This window comes from Nanorana parkeri, unplaced genomic scaffold, assembly GCF_000935625.1.
Source record: "Nanorana parkeri isolate BGI_ZX_2015 unplaced genomic scaffold, ASM93562v1 scaffold814, whole genome shotgun sequence".
NCBI lineage: Eukaryota > Metazoa > Chordata > Amphibia > Anura > Dicroglossidae > Nanorana > Nanorana parkeri.
The window spans coordinates 782536-793539 of NW_017307082.1; the positions used below are offsets into that span (position 1 = coordinate 782536).

Sequence of the window (11004 nt, forward strand, 5' to 3'; positions counted from 1 at the left end):
ACCATGAAAGCCAAGCCCGCAGGTAAATTACATGACTATATGCCAGATAACCTAGAGCACAGCTTCCACATTTAGGAATATACATAAGGAAAATAAACCTAGTTTATTTATGTCCGTTACACTTTACAATTAAAACTGAATTCCAGGTACAAATGTATCAAATACTGTACTTTTCCTTTCCTGGCCTTTTTTCGTGTCTGCATACTCACAAGTTAGCTCTTCCTCCACTGACCCCTAGCTAGTCCATTAAAAAAGCCCCACAACAGGAAAATCTCAGTAAGTATTTAACCACTTAAAGGCCATAGTGTTTCACCCCCTTCCTGGCCAGGCCATTTTTCAGTATTCAGCGCTGCGGTACTTTGACTGATGTTTATTCTGTCATGCAACACTTTACTGAAACGATTTTCATACCATTTTTTGGGGACAGATAGAGCTTTCTTTTGGTGGCTTTTATTCACCAATTGGGTTTTTATTTTTTACTATATAACAAAAAAAGTACCATAAATTTTGAAAAAAACATGTTTCCCTATAAAATTTTATTAAACATTTATTTTTACCCCAATTTTTTGGTACAATATAAAAGACGGGGTCACGTCGGTTAAATAGACACTAAACATGTCAACCTTTAAAATTGCGCACGCCCGCGAAATCGCAGAAAACGACCGCAGCCAAAATTGGCCATAGGCGACGCTTTAAACGCTTTTACCGAATTTATCTTATTTCTGTTTTCTTCACGTCTTCCTACTCACGGGACATAGCTAGCTCTAATAAGGGAGGGGCCAAATAAAAGACCTCTCATACGCTGCTGCTGATAAATTTGATTTGGAAGACAAAGCTGAGAAGTTCCCCAAAGCACCATAGGCAGATGAGGATACAGCCGCATTGACCAAGATGTCCAACTGACAGCCGTACAGAGTTCCTCTGTTGAGACTTTTGCGTATGCTGGTCAAGATGTCAACATACTTCTAGTTGAATGAGCCCTGATGTTGGATTATGCCTACTGACCTGATAAATTTGACAAGTTTCCTTTACGGAAAAGGCCTCCAATTCTGACACACTTCTGGCTGAAGCTATGGTATTTAGGAAAACCACTTTAAGCGATGAGTGCCACATCAAACGCAAATCCATTGGATGAAAAGGTGGTTTACTCGAGACCTGCAGAATAATCGCAACATCCCACTTAGGGACAAAGGATTTCCTAGGTGGATTACTCTTAAATGCCGCTTATAGAAATCTGGTCAGGGCCACTACGGTTGACACCTGAAACTTTAGTAAATAACTCAAGTCCTTGTTCAGAGCTTTGCAAAAACATGACAACATTAACAGGATGGGGGGCTGAACCTTCTTGCTCTTCAAATAATACCATTAGAAACTACCTCCATCTTAGCAAACTGTTGCACATATTGGTGAAAAATGTAAACTCTTTTCTGGGAACTTAAGCAGGTGGGTGGTGATCCAAAAACTTGTATTTGATATCTTAACCTCATCACTTTCAAGATCCAGTTGTCAGATGTTCAGTCTATCCAAACCTTGTGGAAATCACATAGTCTGTGTCCTACTGGCTAAGTCTGCATGGGCAAACTTTATGTAACTTGTTGGCTGTTAGCAAGAAGGATGACCGAGGTCCTCTCCACTGAGGTCTGAGGAACTCTTGACCTAGCTTCTTGGATCTTCTTATCCCCACTGTATTTCACTGCCTTTACAGCTTGCCACAATGCATTGTAACTCCACTTCTCTCTTTTGGGAAAAATCGCAAAAGCACAGCGGGCAAAACTTTTTTGTGGGCAATGCCAAAGCACTACACGCCCAACAAACCCCATGACAAGGACAATGAGGTGAAGGCTCATGCGAACAGTAATGACATCTGCAGTAAAATCCTGCAGACCTTGAACATCTTCTGGACAAGGAAGAATCAAAATGATCATAATGCTAAGCATCAGAATAATGATGTGGACAGTTTGATGAATGGTCTGAGGGCTTTTCCCCTAAAAGATGTAAACACAGACCCTCTATCAGATAAAGCCCCCTTTAAAGTATAGTAATATAGTATAGTAAAAATGTACTCCCAAAGGATACCACAGCATCAGGGATGCTACTGGCAACAGAGAATGTACCTATGAGGGCTAGTTCACACCAGCCCGATTGGTGGCGGAATGCACTGGATCGCATTCCAGCTGGATCACTTTGTTTTGGGCCAGGGGGTGCATGGCAGTGCATTGATGCCAATGGCACCGCAGCTCCGGCCTCAGTGCGATCACACACACTGAAACATGTGGCACCAGTGCCTGTGTTCCGGTTCGGTGAGGTCACAGAAAATGCTGCATGCGCTAATTTTTCTGACCGGACCGGAAAGCAGGCATTGATGTGCCGGGTGATCGCACTGCGACCGGAGGGTGTGAATGCGGTGCCATTGACTTCAATGCACCACCACGCCCCCTCCTGCCCCAAAACAAAGTGAGCCGGGCCGGAATGCGATCCAGAGCGTTCCGGCACCAATCGGGCTGGAACGTACTGTGAATTAATCCTGAAAATTAGACCCTTCCAGCCCAGCAGAGGCTGAACTTGGGAAGGTATATGGAAGATGTAAGAAGGGCATTCCAAAGTAGATGGTCTGGAGCAAGGAAGATAGAAGAACACAGTGGTGTTTGGTTTGTGCTATTTTTGATGGGGTCAGGGGAGGAGGAAATCACATGTGAGTATGCTGACATGAAGAGGCCAGGAAAAAATGCCAACATGAAACAGTCTAAATGATACTAATGCTGAATATTGACTATTTAAAAATGTAATTTGAAATTCCTGATTTTAATTGTTAAAACTTACCTATGATGCCTCTGTGTACAGACAGGAGCTGTTTGTCACCATCTTCTGACCATACAAGCTGCTCCCAATATTAATTATTATCGCTCTTATGCCATTTTAAGGAAATGCAAGGAGTTGAAGGACATTTAAAAGTTGGGGTTTTTTATTTGTTTGTATTTTAGACCATTCTAAAAAAAAAGGTACTGTGATTTTTCTACTTGTAAGCTGCACAGGCAAATAACAATGTCCATTACATGGTGCAAGCAACATACTACTGCAGGCTAAATGTTTTTCATAAACCTGCAGTTAAACTTTATCACCTAGTTTGCAACATATACTATAAAGCAGAACTAAGATACTACCCTGAAAAAGTGTCTATTGATAGAATTAAATATGTTCATTTTGTTCTCTGTACACTCCTATCAAAACTAACGCTAGAAGTATGCTTTAAATTCCAACACCCTCGGGGGAACATCACGTCAGCAGTGCATTGCTGGGAAATCTAAGGGAAAGGCATAAGATTTCAGGGAAAGGAATTTTCCTCCCCTGAGATGATGTTCATGGTCTCATGTCCTAGTCACCTGTGCCAAAGTTCCAGGAAGTAATGGGAGATATATTAATTTGCCCTTGGTAAAAATGGCAACTGTGAGACTGGGGAGGACAAGAACAACAAGGTATGTAAAGCATAAAAAGCCGGCAATTATCTAGAAGTATCTGTTTGTAGATTGCCTTTACTCAACATTTCTAAAGGTGTATTTGTTGTCATTTCAATGATAATGGTAAAGTTCCTCTTTAACCTATAAAAGAATTTATGCAATGGAACTTGTGTCATACCAGAGACGAAGTGTTAGCATTTTGTGTGTAGCCTCATGCATGCATCTTAGGTCTCGTTCACACCTAGGCGTATTGCATATGCGCGTCTGTCGTTTTTTTACCGCGATTTGCGGTAAAAAAGTCGCGCGACCGTCGCGCGTTTCCGAAGGCTACTTGGCTGTATCCCAATGGAAACGCGCAACAAAACGCCCCAAAGTAGTACATGTACCTTTTCAGGCGTGGGCCGTTTTGTAGCGCGTTAGGGACGGGCGGAAATACGCCAAGGTGGGAACGAGACCATTGAATACAATGGGATTTATATTTTTGAGCGTTTTGTAGAGCGTTCGTCGAGCGTAGAACGCGCTACAAAACGTTCAGGTGTGAACGAGGGCTTACAAGTAGTCCCTATGAACAGAGAATGCACTTGCTGTAGATTAATAAGAAACAATAATGATACAGTTTTAAAGATAAAAATTGTATTGTATCATGAAATGAAGACCATTAAAATTCATATCATGCGTAGGGCATAGCATAAAATAATTCAAAAAAAGGATTTTGATTTCTGTATATTATGATTTTTTCCACTTACCTAACATTTTATCTCATGGATCAGCTAAATTTACCGCATGTACGTGATATATATGAATCCACAGATTATTTGTGGAGTTCATTCCTTCTTAAAACAACTCTCTTACGTAAAATAAAACTTTCCAATCTCTGCAAAGAAGACATTGAATACTCACCCCTCTGGCTGCCGGACCCGCTGGTCGCTGCAGTAAAAAAAAGCAAACCATTAGCTGAAGATCCAGCATGAATCGCACACATCTGGGAATCAGGGAGGGTCAGCCCCTCCCCCCCCTCCCACTGGGCACTCACTGGTTCCTAGGTCACTATAGGACCTTGTTGAAAAGTTGGGGCCAGCGGATTGAACCACTATGCACCATAGGTACAAAGAATCCAACTCTCCCAGTGTTGGATTTTGCAGAAGTGAGTGTTCAATGTCTTTCAGTGGTTAAAGAACTGTTTCATGTGTAAGAGTAACCATTCCACACTTATGCAGTAGTCCTGTATGTGAATAAGGGACTTTGATCAAATAAGGGACTTAGGTAAAACAATTCATGCGTCTTAGTGAACTGACATTTTTGTGCTTTACATACAATTTATGGTGTAAAAAGGTGCCTAATGGTATCATATGCACACAACCCTTGGTGATTATGGAGAAATTGATCTCTGGCAACAGCTGTCCCTCTTCAGCAAATGTTCAAACATGTTCCTAAAGGCATGACTGCCATTACCCACAATACAGATTCCAGCCATATAAACAGACTCTGTAACCGTTCCACTGCATTTCTACAAAGCTGCCACCAAAGAGTGACTTGTACACTAAAATAATATCACAGGGGTGTCCAAGTACACAGGTGGATAAGAAGAAATACTCCTCAGTTCATAATGCATGTGATTACTACACCAGCAAGGTTGTGATGTCCCGTCTTCAATGCACAGTGCACTCTCCCAAAATGTGAACCAAGGAGGGGGTCTATATTTCTTTTCCGCTTTTTGTTCCCAGATAACATTGCACAACTCCCTATAAATAAATACGGAATAGAATAACAAAAAGGTTAAAAACACATCTAAGCATTCAGAAACACGGCTTCGTCTGAATCGGGGTCCTTTCCACTATCCTCGCTGGGTAGGGAATCTCCACCACTTGGAGACCTACAGCTTAAGTCCTCCACCCCAGACTCCTGGTCACTGTTGGCAGACAGGTCTGGATCAGAGCTTTTCAAGTGATCCTGAGTAAGAATGAGGGCTGAGTCATCCTCACCTTGGGAAGGACTGCGGGAAGGGAACAACTTTAGATTGTTACTGTAATCTTGGGGAGTGTTGACAGGCGAGTTTTTGGTGATGCACATCTGGAACGTATTGCTTTTCGGCTGGTCATTGAAATTCTTGTTTACGTCATTGGTTTGCCGAGTTCCCAGCTTTGCTAATCTCTATAAGAAGAATTGTGACATCATCGTCAATTCAGACACAAAGCAAGGCAATGCTAAGCAGGAGCAATAAGACAGATTACGAGACAGATTTAGTATAAGGTTGTAGTTTGAATCCTAAATTCCTTTATCTGCTGCCTTAAATTCGCACTGTGACAATATAACAAGAAACTGTAGGCCAACCCAGAATAATCCCTCCTACTACCAGCATGCCTCCGTTTTTTTGATAGTGTTTTAGGAAGATGGACATCTTTTTCTCAGCTCTGCTGTGTAAATAAGTAACTTATTTTTGTTAGCTCCACTTTTATAAAAAACATTTTTTATCAAGACTACTTTCTACACTGCTGCTAGAACTGGTCCCTCCGTTTACAGCTATCTGGCACTGGCCTCAACCTGGCCTTTCAAAGAGCCATTTGGAACCCCCCTATAGTGACTTTGGTCACTTGCAGTCATCTGACCCATAACTGCTACAGTTCTCTGGGTTTCGTGAGTAGCCTTGCCTTGTATCCTTAGCTTTATGTTGCCTAACTGCTGCATTGTTGCAACATTTCTTATTCTAGACACAGAGGGGGAGAGAGACAGTCCCACTGTAGTGGGTGCCCCCAGCTCACAGTGCGGCCAACATCTGCAGCCTGAAATCATGCTGCCCTCTGCTCCTGGAATCCATCCCATCTTCGGAGCCTTCCTTAATTCTGTGGGGTGTGGCCCATTCCTCTTCACTCTCAGCTGAGGTTTTTACTATAGTCATAACTGCAGAGGTGTGGAATGTGAACAGGTGCAAGAGCAGTCCACCTGGGCCTCCTGCCCCTTCTTGGTATGAGGTTAATCATAGAGTAAAGAGCCACCAGGAAGAGGAAATTAATGTATGCACTTAGAAATCGATCACTCATGCAAGTCAGTGTTTCCTCTATTTCTAATACCAAGAAACATGGTATCCACAAAGGTTACATTGCAACTTATGCCTATTATTTAACAAAACACTATTAGTAGAATTGTATTTTAAATACTATAAAACACAAATATCATCCCTCCTCTACCATATTCAAATCATTACATCTTTTTATACTAAAATTTTTAAACCGTATTAAAATTACCTAATATCTACAAATATACAAAAATACAGAACATCAATATTTAAACTATCTAGCAGAGATACTTAACCAGATTGTTGTTTCATTGCCATATTAGAGAGTGCATAACAGACAATCAAAGAATTACATCCCATTCTTAAAGGAGAACTATGGGGTCAGTGTTTTTCCCCATAGTTCTCCTTAGGGTAACGGGAGGACACAAACTAGCGTCCTCCGGTCACCCTAAGCTCAGTATACCGCGAGCTCCAGCTCGCGGTATACTGAGACGCCGCAGCCAGAGCGGATACCGACATCGATGTCGAGATCCGCCCAGCTGCGTGAGTGACAGCTGGCTCTGCCTATCTAGAGGCAGAGCTAGCTGTACCCGCCCCCTCCCCCGTCTGTTCCGCCAGTCAGCGCTGGCGGATCGGAGCGGGGAGGGGGGAATCCATCCCCTCCCCTGTCACGGCAGATTTGTTTAGCTAGTTTAGCTAGATTTGTTTTCTTGTAATGGATATCATAGAGATGATCCCTTAATCTGTCTGCGTCCCTCAATGGATGAGAAATATTTTTGTACTCATTGTAAAATCCTTTTCTTCAAGTCACATTGAGGGACTCAGGTCCCACCCCATCTGTGTTTATGATCATGCTCTTGGTACTGCTTTGCTACAAAACTGAGACATGCTGATAGTAGGAGAGGTTATTCTGGGCTGGCCTTTGCCAGCGTCCAATCCTCCTGTAGTCAGCAGTAAAACATGGATTTTAGGGTGAGTACAAATATCCTATTATATCTGAAATAAATGAATTTTATAGGTTGTTTACCTATGTCAAACCCCACAAGTCACTGTGCTGAAGAATGAGACAGTAATACTCTGTAGTAAATAAATAAACATTGCAGTCAAAGAGAACATATACCTTTTCCATAAAGTCCAGCTCTTCCTCAAGTTGCTGAGTCTCTTCCTTCACTGCCTGAAGAAAATCAGTCACTGACTGCCTGGGGTGCATACCTTTCTCAAAACGATTGTAAAGACCTCTCCAAAACCTGGAAAATTCAGCAAATCGGTTAATCTTAACTCATTTGTCATTTTCACAGATCACATTTGTGAGATTAAAAGACTTCCATTAGTGGTAAAAGATTAGCATCGATTTTAAAGGCCCACTATAAGATTAATTAAACAATTCACAGGCTGCTTCCCCAAACCTCTGGGCAAATGCCCCACTCTTTTTTTCCCCCCAAAAAAAGATACTGTAAAAATGTCTCCAAATTAAGTCATACAGGCACCGCTTCTTCTTCCACATCCCTTTGTAAACAGTCCTGACCAGCACTTCTATCGCCTCATGTCTGGACATGAAGATCTGTCAGAGAACTACTGCTATGTTCTGACAATGCTTCATGGGAGCAGTCAAGGAACAGGACAGAGGCTAGGGTATGCAAAATGAGACTGGTCATTATGATGCTCTGGCTGTGATAATGCAAACACAGCTCCAGCATGTATACAGGGTGGAATATCAACATCAGCATGGATGCCATTTTAAACAGTGCCGCTAGTGTTGGTTAGAACCAGAAGTACAACCGTACAGCTCTGCTGTACATAAAGTGTGACATTGCATTGCTCCTATGGCTGAGATGGGAAACATTTGAAAAAAAAAAGGAAAACAGCACTGCCAAAGTATGCATGTAGTTACAGATCCCCCCAAAAACTTGACCTAAACCCAACCCTTAACCTTATTGTCAATCAATAAATCTCAACCCAAGCCTATAATTTAACCTTAACCTTAACAACCCTCTAAAGTTAATAATCACCTAGCCCCTAAATCTAATATTTAACCTGACGGTACCCCTTAGTCCTGTGCGCAAGAATTTCAGCACCACAAACCTGCCTTATTAATAAGCCCATATTAGAGGACATTGCATTGCTTCTGACAAATAACAAGACAGAAAAAACAGAAAGAGACTTGCTTGAAAGAGGATGGTGCTGTATTAGGCCGCAGCATGCCGAATGTCTGACTGTGGTTTGGTCTGTAAAGGGGATTCATGTAATCCAAATGCTGCTTCCACAGATATGACCAAAGAGAATAGGTCCTCTCTTGAACTCTGATCAATAAACAACACAAACATATTGTAGCATTACACATAGTGATTTTTGATTTATCTGCCTGTCATATGTATGCATCTAACACTAAGTAACTCTGTCACCATTTGCTTTTAAAAATGGCACACAATATACACCTACTATCATTTTTAGAAATGCTTCAAAGCATTTCTACAAAAGAAATATACCTAACTGTGTTGGCTAGTAGTACATCACATTCACCTGGACTTGTTCTGTCACACTGAAGACATTTCACCACTTAGTCAAGTGGTGTCCTCAGTTTAAATGAATGTTGGCAAAACATGCAAGAATTTAGAGTCACATCAGCAACTTTGTCACTCTGCTCGAACCACCTTGGAATGTGTCAAGGCTGATGTTGACTGTCCAAGAACATGACGGGGGTGTGGATGTTTGCTTTGTTCTAATTTACCTAATCCAATCGCCATGACTCCATGGAATCTGGGACAGCTATTAGCTGTTTAAATTACATGGCTGAAGGTTCATTTTACATAGTTACATAGTATTTGGGGTTGAATAAAGACATACATCCATCAAGTCCAACCCATATAGGTCCATTTAAATTGGTGAAGTATATTCCCAACACTCATTAGAACTGAGGAAGCCACTTGGGTGAATGTTGAAACATCTTCAACATAACAAAACAAGTCCAGTGTGACTTACTACAAAAAGCTATAATATGACCTAGATCAGTGGTGGCGAACCTTGGCACTCCAGCTGTTTTGGAACTACAAATGAGGCATTGCAAGGCTCCGACAGCCACAGACATAACTCCCAGAGGCAGATGCATGTTGGGATTTGTAGTTTTGGCACAGCTGGAGTGCCAAGGTTCACCACCACTGACCTAGATGAATGAGAACCTTATCATACATTATTATGGTGTTCCTATGTCCATCAGGCTAGTGAACTAACATTTTCAGAAGGTTCTCAGCAGTGGAAAGATGAGTGTATGGCCAGCGATACAATATTTATTTAAAAATGAACAGGTAAGGGACAGAAACACATTTTTTTTTAACTAATAGCTCTCACATGACCCTAGCCACATAGACATAGGACACCACATTGTTTTCTCACCTCTGTTCTTTCCTCTCTCTCTGGCAATTGCACAAGAAGTTTCCATACTGGGAGGAGTATATATGATGCTGAATATGGATGAGAAACCTCTCATTAAACTCAAATGCACATGGAAATTGTTCCATAAGCTGCCAGACACACTCCAGAAACTGGTCAATCACTGGTGATACTTCCTTTGGGTCTCCATCTAAATGCCCATATCTGATAAAAAAAGACAAAACATTATTTGTACTTTTATTTTACTGAGAAACAAATCAGCTGGCATGCATTATGAACTTTGCAATACGCTCTAATGCATTTCTTGTATTAAGTAAAGATTTTTTATCAGTATGTTATGGTCTCCTTGCACCTCCTTCCTGACAATTCACTTTAGTAACCCTCGGCATACCACCAACTTAAAGTGACACTAAACTCAGGAGTTAAAGCTGAAAATATTCATTCAAGTACCTTAACTAATAATACTGTACCTGTTTGTGTATTACTCAGTTGTAGGTCAACTACAAATCATCTCTGAATTGGTGCTGACACTGTCCTTCCTTCTGGAGGGTGGCTACTTTTGTTCCCCATGGTCCCTGTGTGTGTTAGTAGTAGTAAACACCGCTCCAAACTCACCCCTGTGATGGAATGTAATGTCATTTTTAGTTTACTAATTTGTACTGACATTGTAGTGAGCTTTAAGCGGTGGCTACTTAACAACACACACAAGGACCATGGGGAACAAAAGCAGCCACCCTCCAGAATGAAGGACAGTGTCAGCACCAATTCAGAGATGATTTGAGGATCTACAGCCGAGTGAAACACAAATAAGATACATTTTTGTTAATAGCTAAGGTACTGGAATGTTTTATTAAGGTTTTTACTGCTGAGTTTAGTGTTACTTTAAATACTGCTAAAAAAAAGATTGTCATTAATGCTTCACCTATCTGCACACTGTGCCCTTAAGAACTCTTAGACAGTGGAGTCTATTCACGAAGCTGCCGAAGGATCTGGCCGTAGCTTCGGCCGATCCTTCGGCTAGCTTCGGCTCCAGGACCCCTTCGGTTCAGTAGTACCGAAGGGCTGCTGTACGGGCTATTCACAATAGCCCGTACAGCTCCCGATCATGGCCGAGCGGCTCAGCCGAGCCGAACGCATATGCATCGGCTC

The 11004-nt window shown here is 41.7% G+C and overlaps 1 protein-coding gene across 1 annotated transcript; it reads right to left on the reverse strand.

The window, feature by feature from the left end:
* Window positions 1-4952: 4952 nt before the first annotated feature.
* Window positions 4953-10089, reverse strand: LOC108794125 (myotubularin-related protein 7-like; the record flags this gene model as incomplete). The annotated part of the gene is made up of 4 exons (XM_018565114.1): window positions 4953-5606; window positions 7589-7715; window positions 8634-8768; window positions 9859-10089. Coding segments are annotated over 4 exons (856 nt in total), but the record flags the coding sequence as incomplete, so codon positions are not given.
* Between the last annotated feature and the right edge of the window lie 915 nt (window positions 10090-11004).